The sequence below is a fragment of the Glandiceps talaboti genome, chromosome 9 (assembly GCF_964340395.1).
Source record: "Glandiceps talaboti chromosome 9, keGlaTala1.1, whole genome shotgun sequence".
In the NCBI taxonomy this organism is placed as follows: domain Eukaryota; kingdom Metazoa; phylum Hemichordata; class Enteropneusta; family Spengelidae; genus Glandiceps; species Glandiceps talaboti.
The window spans coordinates 20,707,374-20,727,084 of NC_135557.1; the positions used below are offsets into that span (position 1 = coordinate 20,707,374).

The following is a 19,711-nucleotide window of genomic DNA, read 5'->3' on the forward strand; positions in this document are numbered from 1 at the left end:
TGAAAGGTATATAAAAATAACTTTAAACTCCCATTTCAAATATTCCGGGTATGCCCACTAGCACTCGCATATCATGGTATTCTGTAAATGTGAAAATCATGCAGTATTTACTACATTTTACATGTAACACCAAACTACAAGGGATTCTAGTAAATCATATTTTTAAATACGTAACAACATTTTATTTTTGCACAGGACTTTGGAGCTGAAGAATGCACAGATTGTGAACCAGGTTTTTACTGTGATATTGCTACGACGAGTCTAGATGTGATGATAGCCGAGAAATGGTGTCCTCCTGGTATGTGGTGTAAAGCTGGTAGAAGTACTGCACCAGATTTAAATAGTGACCCATGCCCTACTGGACATTATTGTCTCAGAGGTGACCAGGTCAGTAAACATGTGTACTTTATTGTACTACAATCAAACAACTTACTGTTTACATATGGACATCAATCTAACATAGATAAGACCTACTAAAGACTACAGAATGAAACTTACTACTTTCAAATTATTGCTGTTTATACATACATCTGGAGTGTACTTCAGAAGTATACTTTGACTGTATATATAAGTTTTCACTAGCAAATTAATATATATATGAGCCCAGCACGTATGAACATTAATGCACTAGTAGAAAGATATTCTGGGCAGTTACTTAGAATGATAGAATTATTTACAATAATCTTATTTTCATATAGATACATTTATGAAAAGATCCCTTTCAAATTTTGCAAATGAAAGTATATTATTTTTATATACTGACATGATATTTATTCATGTCCCTATCCTAAAAAAAAATAATGGATCATAACACATTTACTATATTATAATATATCTTATCTTATTTCTTACTTTTATTGTATGGCATGATTGTTTATTGTGAAATATGAATGACCTTGACCTTGACTTCCAACCGCTGTGTTTATATTTAGATGTTATTCCGCAATATTTTTCTTCATTCAGCCAAGGAAAATACAAGTGACCTAAGGGATCTTTGTCACTACGAGTTGCGAGATGAGTAGTGTAGTGACAACCCTTAGGTCATGAGTGTTTTCTGGCTGAATGAAGACAAATATTGAAGAATAACATAATTATACCAGCGCCAGTAATATCAAAGAAAAATCGGGGAAAGTAATGGTAATTTTGAACGTTTTGACTCATATTTTGAACACAGCAGAACCAGTGATGTAGACACGTATTGTTGTGACATGCAATGATACATGTAGATACGTATTGTTCTGATGTACATGTAGACGCACATTGTCTTGACAAACATGTAGACACCTATTGTCTTGACTTTACATGTAGACACCTATTGTCTTGACTTTACATGTAGACACCTATTGTCTTGACTTTACATGTAGACACCTATTGTCTTGACAAACATGTAGACACCTATTGTCTTGACTTTACATGTAGACACACATTGTGATGATTTAGAACAATAGAGTATATATTTCATATTTGTTGTTCTAAATGGCTCATACATGGTATAATTTTTATAGTATTATATACATGTTATAATATGTTTATATTTACAGGATGCATACCCACGTGACTGTCCTAATGGAACATATACAGATCAAGTAGGCTCTACACAGAAAGCTGAGTGTATAGATTGTCCGGCTGGCTTCTATTGTATTCCCGAGGGATTATCTACACCAGTAAGTCACCTTATAGTTTTCTTAATATGTAATATTTTATCATGTTTGTTATATGCCATATTGTGTTATTTTTAGTAATGTCATGTCATATTGTGTTATGTTGGATGTATTTTTGTTGTGTTGTCTTGTGTTGTGTTGTGTTGTGTTGTGTTGTGTTGTGTTGTGTTGTGTTCTGTCTTGTCCTGTCCTGTCCTTTCCTGTCCTGTTGTGTTGTGTTGTGCCGGGTTGGGCTGGGCTGGTCTGGGCTGGGTGGGCTGGGCTGGGCTGGGCTGGGCTGGGCTGGTCTGGGCTGGGTGGGCTGGGCTGGGATGGTTCGGGCTGGGCTGGTCTTGGCTGGTCTGGGCTGGGTTGTGTTGTGTTGTGTTGTGTTGTGTTGTGTTGTGTTGTGTTGTGTTGTGTTGTGTTGTGTTGTGTTGTGTTGTGTTGTTTACATTATCTCACTTATATAAATTATTATAATCATATACATGTATCTTTATTTCTGATAGGCTGGAGATTGTCCTGCTGGTCACTATTGTCCAATCGGTACAGCTGAACCATATACCAATCCTTGTCCAGTTGGATTTTATTTAAATGGCAGTGCAGGAGAAAGTTACCAAGATTGTACAGAATGTATAGCTGGTTATTACTGTGATGAAAACGGTTTAGCCTGGCCTAAGGAATGTGATAGGGTAAGTTACTACCACGGAAAGCAAGCTATCGGCAAACTAAGATAACATAAACTACAACTTGTGTTGTCTTAGTGTTGTTACATGTGGTAGATTGGACAAATGGATGATAGTGATGCCTCCTCAGTCATGCAAATAAAATCACCTTGTAAGCAAGAATTGCCTACCATTTGAGGAAAAGTTAGAGCTGCCATCATACAGTGACTGTAATTACATTAACAACCATTAATTAAAACATACTACAATTATAGTTTTAGTTTGTGTCTGTGTTAACTTGCCAATAGTTGACTTGCCATTGCTGTACTCTACCTATATACCACTGGTATAGTACTCCAGATGAGAGCACATGTAGGGAATGTATTGTTACTGAGATCTAATTCTGTTTTGTACTCTTAACCCTTACAATGCCATGTTCAAGGTTCCTGAGCCATGTCAGTATACTGATTTGCATAAGCCCAATTTCACTTCTTGACCTCATATCTGGGGTAAATGATTCATTTGACAATATAATTATATGTAATGGGTGGATAAAGAAAAAAATAGGATTGATTGTATTTTTTATTATTATATATAAAGTTGATATTTGTAGGTAAGATCTTACTCTGTAGTGAAAAAAGTGCTTGGCCTAGGGAGTCTTTTGCATCAAAAGTGTATGGCATCTTAAGGGGTTAATCATTATCAAAGGGATTATATAAGTGATTATTGTTTGGTTTCTTTAATACAGGGTTATTTCTGTGTTAGTGGCAGTACATACCCATCACCCTGTCCTACAGGAACGTACGGTAACTCAACAGGTTTAAGACGTAGTGACGATTGTACTCCATGTCCTGGTGGCTACTACTGTGATGGATTTGGACGTACTGAACCTACAGATGTATGTGATGCCGGATTCTATTGTAGATATAAAGCAGAAACATCGGTAAGTACGTTTGTATATCTAGTCAGTAAAACAGTGCAATGACACAGAAACTACTGTGTGAGTTTGTGCAGGTAACATAGTATAACATTTACTCAGTTCAAAATAGAAGCATGTGTTTAGTAGTCAACACTTAAATAAACAACTATTGTGCTATGTACACCTGTACTGATGAAGCTCTGTAGAATTTTTGGAAACCTGAGTTGAATTTTGTTGAGGTCATTCAGTTTTCATTCGACATGTATATTTTATATAATACATTGTAAACTATTTATATGTCTAACCCAGTTTGAGTTTGATATTCAGATATTATTATCGACAATTTCGGTGTACTACAATATACATTCACATGTGAGATCGTCCTGTATTCATTTGACATGTGCGTTTATTCTCCATCGCATCGTATTCCTTAGATGATGTAGAATGCATAGGGTTGAAGTTGTAACAAAACAGCATTCAGACCAGTATTTGATGTACATACTTTTATTGCATACATGGCTGACAACCTGGGACCAAATATTTGGCCCCAAGTGTAACAGCTCGAAGACAAGGTGTGTGCATCATCTGAACACTGTATATCATTATATGTTGTAAATGTATGCTTCACTGGATGGTTTGTGTGTGTTCACTGTCACTATATGTTCTGTGTATCCTAATATATAGGCTCCACCTGATGGTTTGACTGGTGGATTATGTCCAGCTGGTGGTTATTGTCCTGCTGGTTCTGCTGTACCTGCTCCATGTGCATTAGGTACTTACAGTAACTCAACTGGATCTAAACGACCTGAAGATTGTATAGCATGTGATCCTGGGTAAGTTTTATTGCCTGTTACCTTTGGTTTTATCGTCTGTGGTCTGTGATAAGTTTTATTGCCTGTGATCTAGGGTAAGGTTTATCGTCTGTGGTCTGTGATAAGTTTTATTGCCTGTGATCTAGGGTAAGGTTTATCGTCTGTGGTCTGCGATAAGTTTTATTGCCTGTGATCTAGGGTAAGTTTTATCGTCTGTGGTCTGTGATAAGTTTTATTGCCTGTGATCTAGGGTAAGTTTTATCGTCTGTGGTCTGTGATAAGTTTTATTGCCTGTGATCTAGGGTAAGTTTTATCGCCTGCAGCCTTTGGTAAGTTTTATAGTTTGTGATCTGTAGTATGTTTTATTATGTGAAATCTTTGGTAAATTATCTTGATTGTCCATTCATAATCAGGTGAAAGTTTTTGTTAATATAGCTAAATTATATGTGACTGTATTTAAGTTTTAAACGCACTCCAGTTTAATTTCCTAAAAATCTACTTGCTGTCACAAAACATCTATTTTTTTTCACATTTCAAAGCAAAGCATGCCTGATAGAGCACACAGTCAGTACACATGTCCTAATTTTTTTTTATTTACTTACTTACTTTATTTACTTATTTATATTTCTTAATTTATAGACATTACTGTGCTGGAGATAACAATCCAGAGCCTACAGGTGAATGTGAGAGTGGTTACTACTGTGTAGGTGGATCTGGAACACCAACACAATATGAATCACCAGCTGGTCATTATACTCTAGATGGGGCCTACAAACCTGAACCATGTCCAAGAGGCACTTATCAAACTGTAAGTGAACCTATCTACCCACCTACCTACCTACCTACCTACCTACCTACCTACCTACCTACCCACCCAATCATACATCCATACGTACGTACGTACGTACGTACGTACATACATACATACATACATACATACATACATACATACACACACACATACATACATACACACATAGACACAGACACACTCTTTCACAAATGGATTGACAGAAAGATGAACAAACTGATAGACATCACACACATATTATCCATACAGATAGAACCCGTGTCCGTCATGCTTATACCAGACATGAAGTTTATGTACATTTCCACTTGTATACACATTATCCATACAAATATGACTTAGACATGACTTAGCTAAGCAGCATTTGCTGTAGAATTTGACTTAATAAGATAGTGACATTATGTCTATTTTAAGACCATCAAATAGTACTTTTGTTATTATAATTTCTTGTCTTTCTATTTTCAGGCCACCAAGTCATCATCTTGTAATGATTGTTTACAAGGTTATTATTGCAATACAACTGGTACCAGTGAGCAAACAATATGTGATCGTGGCCATTATTGTCCTTCTAAGAGTGAAACACCAACACCATGTCCAAGGGTAAATTTACTTTTCCATCTTCTCTTATAACTTAATCAACTTCAAGATTCATTTTTTGTACACCATGCTAATCTATGACTTTATATACAAGTCAATTTTTAACCACCCATCATTTGTATTGTTACATATGTACCAGTAATTACTTTCACTGATGTGCGTGCACACTATTGGTATTTGCATTTGCTGCGCTATATCCAAAACATTATTGCATACATGTATGCAAATGATATGCAAATGAGTACACAGTTATTCCTCTGATATGCGTGACCACACAGTATGATATTTACTGAAATTTGCTGTTCTGGATTAACATATGTAATAAGAATAGAATTTCAAGATGCTTGAGGTGTTTTCTGCTGCACTTTCACTTGCTACACTCTGTTACAGTACTACACTGAAAACACTGCAAGCCTTCTTGCAGATACCCGAGTATTCCACACATGTACTCACCTGTCATGGCGTTCTGTCATATTGCTTTAATTCCAGTTATGACACTAGAATACTCTTTCTGATATTACTCAAAAAGTTGTTTAAAATGTCCTTAATTCATATGTATTCAGTACATTCCTTTTGAGTCATGGGCAAACTTAGATGTTAACAGTTACACAGAAAATGAACTAAAACACATCAGAAATTTACAATCATTCGTAACTTTCACACTTTTGAGAGCATGTTTTGTGGGTGTGTGTTGTGTGTTGGTCTTGAACTAGTCTAAACTTGATGTGATATCTGTTCTGTATTTATTTGGTTGTATCTGATTTCTGTAATTCCATTGTTGATATAACATTCACACTCAAGATTAGCCATACCTCTAATTAGTTATTTTTCAAGGACTTATATAAATAATACCATCCTAGTACTTCTTTTTTGTAAAAAAAACAAACCCCTTCTGTTTGTCACTGTTTATTAACAAATAGTATGTGATATTGTTTTTACTATATTCGTAACAAATACTATAATTATGATATGTTTTCTACCTTACATTATTAAGAGATTTGCATTATATTAAAATTGTATTTTATTTTTTCCTTTGGTGACAGGGTACTTATGTTTACAATGAAGGTCGACAAGAACTGTCTCAGTGTGATCCGTGTCCAGCTGGGGAGTACTGTGGATCAGTAGGTCTACCTGCCCCAAGTGGCCTTTGTACAGCAGGCTTTTACTGCCTTGAAGCTTCTAATACATCAACACCTGTAAGTGTATATTTACATACTCTGAAAAATTAGTATGTTAGGCCATATTTCAGTTGTAAGAAAAACAAAAGATTGTATAGTTTGGCCACTAGGAGTGCTATTCAGATACACCAGGGAGGTGACCAATGATTGTTTATTTCAAATATGACATTTTCTCACCCCCCCCCCCAAACAAACCCAAAACAACCATACCAAACCTGTTTAGATGACAAAAATTGTTGAATGTTTTAGCTACATTGTATGGACTGATTCATGTTCATTCAAGCGCATGGGATTAAAGCATTCGTATTGCAACCTCTATCCTACCAGGTGCCCTTTTATCCTATCTGGTTCACCTCTATCCTACCAGGTCCCTGCTATCCTACCATGTCCACCTCTACCATACCAGGATGTTCAAAAGTCTGCTAGTTTTTTGGTGCAGATGTACTTTTAAGTTTTATTGAAGATGCTTATGGTGTTTGTCTTTTTTTCAGACGGAGGAAACTGGGATGGGTGATGTGTGTCCGATAGGTTACTACTGTCCAGCTGGTACTGTTGGTCCTTATACCTATCCATGTGGTAATGGTACTTACAACAATGTGACTGGTGCTCAGGAAAGAGATGATTGTCTGGATTGTCCACCTGGTGAAGTCTGTGAAGGAATGGCATTGGTTGGTTCAACTGGGCTGTGTGGACCTGGTATGTAAACTTAATGTTCTTTATACCCATTGGTTGGTTAATCAGTATAAATTTGTGAGTCAAATATCATTGAATTCTGCAATAAACCGAACAGTGAGGTAATTTTGTTGTGGACTCTGTCTCTGTCTGTCTGTCTGTCTGTCTGTCTGTCTGTCTCTGTCTCTCTCTGTCTCTCTCTCTCTCTCTCTCTCTCAGTTACCATGGGCATGTTAGAAATTTGAAAGACAGAGAGAGAGGTCATTGACAGTGAGATACAGACACAGTGTGAGTGAGTGAGTGAGTGAGAGAGAGAAACAGACAGACAGTGTGAATGAGAGAAAAACAGACAGACAGTGTGAGTGAGAGAGAAACAGACAGTGTGAGTGAGAGAGAGAAACAGACAGACAGTGTGAGTGAGAGAGAAACAGACAGACGGTGTGAGTGAGAAACAGACAGACAGTGAGTAAGAGAGAAACAGACAGACAGTGTGAGTGAGAGAAACAGACAGACAGTGTGAATGAGAGAGAAACAGACAGACAGACAGTGTGAGTGAGAGAGAAACAGACTGTGAGTGAGAGAGAGAAACAGACAGACAGTGTGAGTGAGAGAGAGAGAGAAACAGACAGTGTGAGAGAGAAACAGACAGACAGTGTGAGTGAGAGAGAGAGAAACAGACAGACAGTGTGAGTGAGAGAGAAACAGACAGACGGTGTGTGTGAGTGAGAGAGAGACAGCCAGTGTGAGAGTTAGATATGGACAATTAGTAAATATTGATTCAATCTTTACTTACAGGATACTTCTGTACTAGTGCAGCATACACAAAATATCCAACTGATGGAGTAACTGGTGACATTTGTCCTAAAGGTTTCTACTGTCCAGAAGGTTCACCAGCTGCCAAACGATGTGAAGGTGGTTACTATACTAACATAACAGGACAAGCTGAGTGCTTTGACTGTCCTGCAGGTGCGTTTAAACAAAAATTACACATTGTTAAATCCTGAGGTGTGAGGTAGTGGGAGATATTGCAGATTAATTCTCAGGTTCTCACCCATCTCCATGTGAAGGGGGGATATGTGACTGTGTTGACTGTGAATGACAATGTTATTTGTTTGTATTTCAGGATATTATTGTGCAGATGGTGAAACTCTACTAGAGTGTCCAAGAGGTCACTATTGTCCTATAAATACAGGTGGTAATGAATACGTTCCATGTCCTAGAGGATATTATAATCCAGATTTAGGTCTAGCCTCAGAAGATCAATGTTTACCTTGTGCTCCTGGTAAATACTGTACAGCTTTAGGGGCTTCAGATTTCCAAACTATCAATGCATCGGCTGGACCTTGTGATGCAGGTTATTACTGTGTTCTAGGTAAGAAATATGATAATTTTTGTGTGTGTGTGTGTGGGGGGGGGGGGGCATGCGGGGGTGGTTGGGTGTGTGTGGTGGTGGTGAAGAATTGGAGGTGGGTATGCCTATGTATGTATGTATGTGTGTGTGTGTATGTATGTATGTATGTATGTATGTATGTATGTATGTATGTATGTATGTATGTATGTATGTATGTATGTATGTATGTACATATGTACGTACGTACGTACGTATGTATGTACGTACGTATGTACGTACGTATGTATGTATGTATGTACATACGTATGTGTCTGTGTCTGTGTCTTTGTGTATATGATTACTTAAAGCTATTTTGGAAAGGTTTATGTCATGTTTATGTTATGCAATAAACTGACGAGTTAATTTGATCTTTTTGTGCTTAGTTATTGTTGTTGTCATGGAGATTCCAGAATGTGATATGCTAATCTTGTGTACATTATTTGTTACATTGTAGGTAATAATGTGAGTAATCCCACTCCTGAGACAACAGCTGGTATAGGTGGACCCTGTCCAGCGGGTTATTTCTGTCCAGAAGGTACCCACACACCAAGTAGTTGTCCTAATGGTACATACTCAGATCAAACACATCTCACAGCCATAGATGAATGTACAGATTGTGATTTAGGTCAATACTGTGGTAGCGCCAATCTTACACAACCTACAGGTCCCTGTGATCCTGGATTCTATTGTTTGACAGGTGCTATCTATCCAAATCCTACCGGTGAGTTATTATAGATATGTTACAAATTTTATACAACCTACAGGTCCCTGTGATCCTGGATTCAAATCTTGTCAAAACTGGTCTAAACTAGTCTTGAATTGATCCAAATTGGTCTAAACTGGTCTTGAACTAGTCTAAACTGGACCAAACTGGTCTTGAATTGATCTGAACTGGTCTAAACTGGTCTAAATTGGTCTAAACTGGTCTTGAACTAGTCCAAACTGGACCAAACTGGTCTAAACTGGCCTTGAACTAGTCTAATCTGGACCAATTGGTCTAAACTGGTCTAAATTGGTCTTGAACTGTTCAAACTGTTCCAATATTGTCTAAAATCATTCTTGCCAGCCAGAGCATAATTTTCACTGATGTAACAAAAGGAAGTGTATGCATCACCGTAAAGAATCCAGTTGTTTGTTCCTATAATAATGACACTGTCTTGTTGGATCTGTAGTATCCATTCAATGTATTATAGATTAGTGGTAGTCAATACTTATGAACTACTAGTGTACAGAAGAATACTACCTAGGCAGGTGATGATTCAACTTTATCATAGATTGATAGCGACTTAAATATTCATCTCATTTCATACTACCTAGGCAGGTGATGATTCACCTTTATCATAGATTGATAGCGACTTGATTATTCATCCCATTTCATACTACCTAGGCAGGTGATGATTCAACTTTATTATAGATTGATAGCGACTTGATTATTCATCCCATTTCATACTACCTAGGCAGGTGATGATTCAACTTTATCATAGATTGATAGCGACTTAATTATTCATCTCATTTCATACTACCTAGGCAGGTGATGATTCACCTTTATCATAGATTGACAACAAGTCTTTAATTATTCATCCCATTTCATACTACATTTGCAGGTGATGATTCTACTGGTGGGCCATGTCCAATTGGTCATTACTGTCCAGCTGGTACATCAGTACCCTATGAATGTGAGGCTGGTACTTACAATGACATAGAACAACAATACGAATGTTTTACTTGTGAAGCTGGTTATTACTGTCCTGCCAATTCAACAACTTACCTACCATATAAATGTCCTCCTGGCTACTACTGTCCAAATGGTAAGTTGATAATAAAAGTATCAATATAATCTAACCACCTGTTGAAAATATAAACTGGATGTGTGTATGGTTAATGTGGAGAACTATCATATACCGTATTTACTAATTGATTGATTGCTTAGTTTAGCACTTTACACAATCATGCTGAATAACGAGGTAATTACAAACTTTCTAGGCTACTAGATTGGCTGTTGTTTTGAGGGACAACAGTTTCATGCTATCCTTGACACTTCTTCAGTCCAACTGATGATCTAGTGACAGGTGGTTGGTGACACATGATGGAGTTGAATAGGGAACTTGCAATCCAGACTTAGCATGCTCAGACACAAAGTACTATGGGATTTTCTGTGGTTATCGTGATACCTAAGCTACCGATAAAATAAACCTCCCACAATGGTCAGGGCAACTATGAATTGATCATTTGTGGTTAAAAACAATGTAACATTATTGTTTACAATAATATTTGATTAATATTTATCATCACATTTCCCATGATGCAACAATCAACATGGCGGGTTTGCAAGTTCCCTATTGCCATGTGATGATGAGAATTGTCAAGGAATTTTACCAACAAGTGTTGTAGACACCTGCCAAGTTATGGCATACTCCTCTTTCCCTATGGTGATCTATTATTAAACTTCAAACCTGGCTGATTGATAACTTCCATATTTGTAGAACTTGAATTATTGGATAACATTACTTTCTTTTCATTCAAACTGTAGGTACTGAGTACAGCACACAGTATCCATGTCCTAAAGGTTATTACCGTGGCAATGAACTAGGACAAAGTTTTGCTGATTGTACTCCATGTGATGCTGGTTACTACTGTGAATATGAAGGAAACACTACAGTTACTGCAGAATGTGATGCAGGTAAGTAAGGAAACACTATAGTTACTGCAGAATGTGATGCAGGTAAGGAAACACTATAGTTACTGCAGAATGTGATGCAGGTAAGGAAACACTATAGTTACTGCTGAATGTGATGCAGGTAAGGAAACACTACAGTGACTGCAGAATGTGATGCAGGTGAAGAAACACAACATCACCTACATTTTGTGCTGTTTCAGAGAAACAATCGATCCTATGCCTTAAAGGAATCATTACTGTAAGCCACACTGTCTCATGCCTAGGCAATAGATCAACAATATATATTCATGACTCCTAAGTGCCCATTACCTTCAGTGAAAACATGAATATTCATTGTTCGCATATCACAGCATTTCTGCTGACATGAGGTAATGTGGCCCACAGCAAAGATAACTTGTAAACTTACACGTTCAACTTGGTATTTGTCACCTAAGTTTTTGAAAATGCCTACATTTCCTAGCATGGCATTCCCCATTTAACAATAAACAGTGGTGAAGAAACCTTGCTAGTACAATGCTTCAGATAAATTTTACCTCCTTACCACTGTTAACATAACCACTGTATGTGATTACATTTCAGGTTGGTTCTGTGTGAATGCAGCCTGGTCTCCAAGACCATTTGACTTTGATAATTATACTTCTGGTGATTGTTTGTGTCCAACCACATTGACAGGTGGTCAGTGTCAGCCAGGTTACTTCTGTCCACAAGGTTCATTTGAACCAACACCATGTACAGAAGGCGATTACTGTGAAGATCCTGGTAAGTGTCAACCAGTGGTAACCTGTATCATTTGATAAAGTGATGTTGACTGTTGTATTAGTATAATTGTTTCAATCAATTAAAGAATGTGTATAGCACCAAAATCCAATATGATGTAATCTTCTATAGTGCTGGACAGGAACGAATAGAAGATGGATGTATAAGTTAGAAAGTTCTTACAAATTGATATGATATCCTTCTAGAATTTATCGACAATGGATGCTGAACATAGTTGAAGTACTATAGAAAAATATTGCACCTCCTATTTGAAACTCTACAGTCTCTTAATTTTGGTAGTACCTACCTGATATGAATATTTTTATGAATGTTTTTATTTAATTCCTTCTTACTTGTTTTGATTGCAGGTTTACCTAGTGTGAGTGGTCCATGTGATGCTGGATTTTACTGTAACCGTACAGCTAGCCGTCCTGATCCAATGGATGGTTTTACTGGTGACATCTGTCCACCTGGGCGTTATTGTCCACAAGGAACCGATTCTAATCCACCCATGTGTCCCATAGGAACATATTCTAATGCCACAGGGTTGACCAGTGAAAGTGAATGTTACTTGTGTACACCTGGTTTTTACTGTGAAACACCTGGATTGACTGACCCTACAGGTCCATGTGATGAAGGTAAGAAATGAAATCTACTTTGATAAGTTAAACTGTCTCCAACTATGAAGTAGAAAATTTAAAAGTTGTTTTTCTATCGTGTTGGCACAGTTTTGACAGCCATATTTGATTAGAAAATTACTTAAGTTTGAGATTATTTTGACCACTTATCTATATTTAACATTCTTGTTTGGTGATCTTGATTCTTTTCATTATTTTAACTAAAACAGGTGTGAGTTTTTTTAACAAAGTTAGATTTGACTGCATACAGGTTATTACTGTCCAGCTGGTAGTCATTTGAATATTAATAGTGTATTTACCATCTGTTAACCATACTATTCTCCATGTGATTTGACTGTATACAGGTTATTACTGTCCAGCTGGTATGAACATCAGTAATCCATTCCCATGCAGTCCTGGCTACTATTGTGTTGTTGGAAGTTTTGAAGAGACAGAATGTGATTCTGGTTATTATCAAGATGAGTCTGGACAAGGAGAGTGTAAGGAATGCAATGCTGGTAAGTAAACTAGAAACACATATATATCATATATTTAATGGGATACATGCCAGGTGTACCATTCTTTAATATGCTTATATTTTATGATACATACATGTATACCAGGTGTACCATTCTTTATTATGCGTATATAACATATTCACATACCAAGTGTACTTGTCTTTAATATGCATCATTTTGTGATTTACATACCAGATGTACCATCCTGTAATGTCATGTATGTATCATTTATCTAACAGGTTACTATTGTGATAGGGCTGATGCGCCAGTGACAGATTATTCTATCTATCAATGCACCATTGGCTATTATTGTCCTAATGGTACAGAGTATGAAACACAATATGGCTGTCCAAATGGTACCTATGGTACGGCTAATTTACTAGAAAGAGCTGATCAGTGCGATCCATGTCCTGAGGGTAAATTCTGCCGTGGAACTGGACTTGATGCTGTGTCTGGTAAGTAATAATGATGCAATATATATATATACCACCTGCACTATTCTAATTAGACCATACCAATCATTCATTAATCCATATTAATTCAAATGCAGTCACCACTTCTGCAGCATCCATGTGAAGTAATGTTGAAACAGGAGGAAATTGGAGTATCCATGACACACCTGTGTTGTTTGTCAGGCAGGGTCAAACCAAGCATCACCCTTCTTACATACAGATCTAGGAAATTTTTAATCAAACCCATTGTACACTAGATGGGGCCAAACCCAGACTGCAGTGGTAGAGCAGGTACATGAGCTAATGTGACGGCCACTGACAACCCCACATTTACTCATTAGCGAATAAGTGGTGAAAGACCCTACAAAGTGTTTTATTGAATAATGGTTCCAAGTTAAAATGATAATAACCATTCTCCCCTGCATCGTCAACAGTTTGTGGCGGTCAAAAAGTAGGCTGACACAGAAGTATTGATTCTTTTTCCCCAGCATTATGTTGATACATATCAAAATACCATAGCATTTTATTAAGAGATGATAATATGATTTGAATTTTTATAGGCTTTACAGTTTAGTTAATAAGTGTACAATGTATGACATATGTGTGTGCATTGTATGACATATGCGTGTACATTGTATGACATCATTTTTTCAGGTGACTGTGAAGCTGGTTACTGGTGTAAGGGAGGAGCTTCAAGTCCTGTACCCATTGATGGTGTAACTGGTGAAGAGTGTCCTGAAGGTCACTTTTGTGTAGCTGGTAAGTGATTTTGTGATTATGTATAGGTGATAAGTGAACTTGTCAAGTTGTGTTGATGGTAAGGGATTTTGTCATTATGTGTAGATGGTAAGCTAATTAACTTATCAGGGTATGTTGATGGAAAGATAATTTTTGAAGATGTGTATTAATCGTAAACACTCTTACTTATCTTGGCAAGCAACCAGATCTTATATATATATATTTGTATGCAGTCAAAATACTGTAATTTAAATATGGAAATTTCGCAAACAACTTATTTTGTTTATTTGCTGCACAACATATGCACAGAAATAAGTAGTGACTAAATGCCTTCTTGTACATGAATACAATGAACCACACTAGTACAGTAATACGTAAACAAATTGTCTTTGAGAACTAGAATAGTACTAATATTATTTTCAATGTTTTACTTTAGGCACTACTGCTCCTGACGACTGTCCCCTGGGTACTTGGTCTGATAGTACGGGATTGGAAGCTCAGTCAGACTGTCAGGACTGCCCAGGAGGTTATTATTGTAATGGAACCGGATTAACACAACCATCAGGACCATGTGAACCAGGGTAAGTATCTTTAGTAGTTAATAACTGAAGACATAACTAACATAACCAGTTATGTACAGTACTATACAGATGGTATTTATCCCTTACAAATATCCTATTGGAATCCTGTGGAACAATTACCAGTCATATAGAAATCCTACATGTACAAGACTTGCTTTGACCCATAAGACTGTCCTATGCCTATGCCTATGGTATTTACATAGGACAGGCTTATTGGAACCATGTGACATTCCTCTAGGATTCCTATGATATTCCCAAAGGAATGTCATGTATGAATGCCATAGGAATGTGTTTCCAAATCATATGGGACTGTCTTATATGAGTTTGTAGCTATTTTGTGTCTGCAGATTTAGTGTTGGTGGTGTCATAACAGTTCTTCTGTCTTGTCTATCTGTAGGTATTACTGCAGTGGTGCTGCAGTAACAGCAACTCCAAACGATAACAATGCAACAGGTGCACCATGTACTGCTGGTCACCATTGTCCAGAAGGTACAGCTAATCCAGTGCCATGTGCTCATGGTACTTATATGCTAACTACCCATGCTGACGAGTGTGAAATATGTCCTGCTGCACATTACTGTGTAACAGGGTATGATCCTGAAAGATGTCCTCCAGGTAATGTCAAATTTTGAAAATTTTAGCTGTTGGTTTCATTTCACAGAACCTATAGTATGTAACAATGAAGTCAATATTGTAATTTACATTGCATAGATGAAGCCATTGATTTGAAGCAATGTTTGTAATCCAATGAACATACATGTAGGTGATTTGAATTGTTGTATATCTTTAACTTTGTTGCTCTCCAGATGGTACTGGTTTGCTGTGGGAGTCATGTCCACGTGGCACAGATAGTTACATAGATGGCCTAGCCAATGAAATGCAATCTTTTGAATTATTTTAAATCTTCACTTTACTGCTAGGTTATTACTGTCCAGAAGGTACTGGTTGGGTGTGGCAGTCCTGTCCACCTGGTACATTTAGTAACAAAGATGGTCTAGCCAATGAGACAGAGTGTCAGACTTGCTCAGCAGGAATGTACTGTGCACATCCCAATGCAACCAGTCCTACAGGTCCCTGTGATGCTGGGTTTTATTGTGTTGAAGGATCTGATACCCAGACACCAGAGACAAACTTTAGAGGTATGTATGATTTCTAGTTTATGCTTTGATTATGTTGGTGTAACTTTGTGATTTCTAGCTTTCTGTTTTAATTATGTTGGTATAACTTTGTGATTTCTAGCTTTCTGTTTTAATTATGTTGGTATAACTTTGTGATTTCTAGCTTTCTGTTTTAATTATGTTGGTATAACTTTGTGATTTCTAGCTTTCTGTTTTAATTATGTTGGTATAACTTTGTGATTTCTAGCTTTCTGTTTTAATTATGTTGGTATAACTTTGTGATTTCTAGCTTTCAGTTTTGATTATGTTGGTATAACTTCAGCGGGGTGTGTGATTTCTAGCTTATTCTTTGAATATATTGGTATAACTTGAGTGGCATGTGTGATTTAAATTTTATGTTTTGAATATGTGTGTGTATAACTTTAGAGATATTTGTGATTTCTAGATGTCTATTTTGAATATATGTATGATACAGGATATTGCATCACAGAATGGTTATGTGTTTTAAGTTTAAAGATCAGCATTGATTGTCACAAGAATGAAGTTATTTTGAAATAAACTAGTAAGAAGTCTCTATTTCCCACTGCAGGTACTGCTGGTGTTTGTCCTGGAGGCTATTATTGCCCTACTGGTACATCAACTCCAGATCCTTGTCCCAGAGGTACATTCAGTAACATTACAAAACTGGCCAATGAAGTAAGTTAACAAACCATGAGATAATAAGATATTATTGCCCTTCTAGTACGTCATCTCTGGCATGTTGTCCTAGAGGTACTTCAGTAACATTATGAAACTGACCAATGAAGTAAGTTAACAAACCATGAGATAATAAGATATTATTGCCCTTCTAGTACATTGTCTCTGGCACCTTGTCCTAGAGGTACATTCAGTAACATTACGAAACTGACCAGTGAAGTAAGTTAACAAACCATGAGATAATAAGATATTATTGCCCCTTTTGTACATCGTCTTTGGCACCTTGTCCAAGAGGTACATTAAGTTCAGTTCTAGGGTTGATGTTTGCTATGATTTGTCTAAGTGTAGATGTTTTTTTGTCATCTCTGAAGTCTTTCGCTGTCACTACAGATTGTATTATATTCCCTTATAACATATTGATGTGTCAGTGCTGTAGAGAGTTTGACCTTCTCTTGGAGTTGCTTCTAGGTAACTGATTAGAAACATGCCCGTTAAAGAGACAAAGTTTGCTTTACATAATATTCAATCACAATTTCTTATTTCCTTGCAGAGTGAATGTACAGATTGTTTGTATGGCCAGTACTGTGGTGATGTTGGGCTAATGGCGCCATCTGATGACTGTTATGCTGGATTCTATTGTTTAAGAGGTGCCAAAGATCCCAACAACCCTTCTGAGGATGAAACTGGAGGTCCATGTCCAATAGGCAAGTATCTGCAATTGATCATTATTAGGACTGTAAACTTGTATGATTTTCCAATGACACACAGCTCCTCTAGGTGATTTGCAGTCATTGTAAACAATCATCATGCTGCCTAATTGACACTCTAAACTCCTAATTGACACTCTAAACTCTCTTAATTGAAAGGAATATACTACTTCTGCCATGTGCAAGAACAGATCTACATCTCAACTCGTACTTTCCGTTGATAATACATATCTCGACCAATCTACCTACTAAAATTCACTCTACATCAATAAACACATGTAAATCAGCTGTTGAGGACTGTACTCTTCATAATTTGTCTGACCTTGGGACATGAATGGACACCACTGTGAAATAATACTCTGACAAATGAGGATCTACACAACTACGAAGAAGCAGAACTTTAGTAGTATTTAAAGATATAGTTTGTTAAATTATGAAATGGACAGTTATCAAGTATCAGTGTGATTATAATATACTTTCTTTTGTATTACAGGACATTTCTGTCCCAATGGAACATCTTTTCCTCTTGGTTGTTTACCCGGTACTTACAATCCATCTGAAGGCCAAGCAGAATGTCTGGACTGTGAAGCTGGGTAAGTATTGCTAGATAATATATTACTTGTGATTAAGACTTGAACTTGAGGTAGGAAGAAATGTTTCACAAGATGTGATTCAAGGGTGCACTCTTTTTTGTGTATTTAATAACATTTTTATCTTGAACTTATTACACTCACTGTTCAACTGTGTGATACTATGCAATATTTTCTTATTTCAGATATTGGTGTCCAGCCAATGCATCAACTTATACCGACACACCTTGTCCAACTGGTCACTATTGTCCTGCGGCAACAGAGTATTCAAATCAGTATCCCTGTCCAGCTGGTTATTACAATGACTATACAGGCAAACAAACATTAGATGATTGCAAACCATGCCCACCAGGTATGGTACTTCTTATTTTTAATCTTTTTGAGTCTTTTATTTAAAAACCTTTTTATGACAAAGCTAATCTAGTACTCCTTTCTTATGAATCTGTCCATCCAAAATTATTAGTTTTAACATTTCTAGCGACATCTTCCATTTGACAAATTTACATGACATTTCATTTACAATTGGCAAGTCTTTGTTATGTCTTTTCTCCATGCGTATTTCCTCATAATTTACAAACAAATTACTTATGCTTTGGTTTTTAGTTACAGTGATAGGAATGATTATTATAGTTTTGTTGGTTAATGTTTAATTTGTTTTGCTATATCTGTCCATTTATTTGTAATGGAATAACGTTCCATTCAACTCACAATTTTGACATTATAATAGCATCTCTTTGTCATACACATCTTTTGTAGTGGTCTTCAAGTCGTGGATATTTATGTTTGATGTCATTTGTACAGGCGAATTTGGTTCTCTAATAGTCTTTTATATTTAATTTTTATAGGTGAATTTTGTGGCAGTACAGGATTGGATTCACCAAGTGGAGACTGTGCTGCAGGATGGTATTGTATTCGTGGTGCTTGGGCAGATAAACCTACAGACTTTGGTTATCAAAATGTCACAACTAGTTGTTTCTGTCCAAGTAATATAACGGGTGGACAATGTCAATCGGGAGAGTTCTGTCCTATAGGATCTAGTGAGCCTACTCCTTGTCTACCAGGTACGGATCTCCTACTTTTCACTTCATATTTTGATACATAATGTAGGTGATTGAGATATTGTACACGGTTATCCATTATAGAATGTGGCTTTTGATTGTACGAGTTAGATTCCATTGTACACGGTTGTCCATTATAGAATGTGACTTTTGACTGTACGAGTTAGATTACATCATCTCTGTTAATATTCTCTTTCTTGGGTATAGAAACCTCAGTTGACTGAATGTCTTGGACGCAAAGTGTAATAAAACTTTCAGATTACTTCTTACAAAGTGATCCCCAGATTTGAAAACTGAAAACATGGTTGAACAAATCTAATATGTAAAACCAATATTGTGGTTTAAAAGTTTTTATACATCGAAAGGAATATTTCTCACAAAAAATAATATCAATATTAATATTGTTATAATATAAGTTATTTATAAATGTTGTATTTTTCCCCACAGGTCATTATTGTGAAGTGGCAGGTCTTGCTAATGTAACTGGACCCTGTGATGCTGGTTATTACTGCACTAGTG

The 19,711-nt window shown here is 36.7% G+C and overlaps 1 protein-coding gene and 1 long non-coding RNA gene across 2 annotated transcripts; both read left to right on the forward strand.

Annotated features, from left to right (window-relative positions):
• Window positions 1-50: 50 nt before the first annotated feature.
• LOC144439945 (uncharacterized) lies at window positions 51-18,466 on the forward strand. The gene is made up of 28 exons (XM_078129179.1): window positions 51-83; window positions 196-387; window positions 1,542-1,664; window positions 2,153-2,335; window positions 3,057-3,251; window positions 3,912-4,060; window positions 4,679-4,847; window positions 5,313-5,447; window positions 6,488-6,640; window positions 7,114-7,318; window positions 8,090-8,260; window positions 8,418-8,666; window positions 9,139-9,405; window positions 10,289-10,492; window positions 11,215-11,364; window positions 11,941-12,120; window positions 12,486-12,755; window positions 13,100-13,252; window positions 13,492-13,707; window positions 14,359-14,463; window positions 14,879-15,023; window positions 15,421-15,638; window positions 15,944-16,162; window positions 16,731-16,837; window positions 17,388-17,541; window positions 18,038-18,137; window positions 18,320-18,409; window positions 18,448-18,466. The coding sequence occupies exons 1-28, from the start codon at window positions 51-53 to the stop codon at window positions 18,464-18,466; spliced, it is 4,554 nt and encodes a 1,517-aa protein (XP_077985305.1).
• On the forward strand, window positions 18,467-19,693 carry LOC144440404 (uncharacterized). The gene is made up of 3 exons (XR_013481196.1): window positions 18,467-18,486; window positions 18,980-19,195; window positions 19,640-19,693. It is a non-coding gene; the product is annotated as an uncharacterized LOC144440404 (long non-coding RNA).
• Window positions 19,694-19,711: the final 18 nt, after the last annotated feature.

What these genes read in the sequence shown, in the direction of transcription:
- LOC144439945 (XM_078129179.1), top strand. Translation starts at nt 51, where the DNA reads ATGCCCACTAGCACTCGCATATCATGGTATTCT. An exon ending in CCGAGGGATTATCTACACCA is followed by an intron (nt 1,665 to 2,152) that starts GTAAGTCACCTT and finishes TATTTCTGATAG; the next exon opens with GCTGGAGATTGTCCTGCTGG. An exon ending in TCCTGAAAGATGTCCTCCAG is followed by an intron (nt 15,639 to 15,943) that starts GTAATGTCAAAT and finishes CTTTACTGCTAG; the next exon opens with GTTATTACTGTCCAGAAGGT.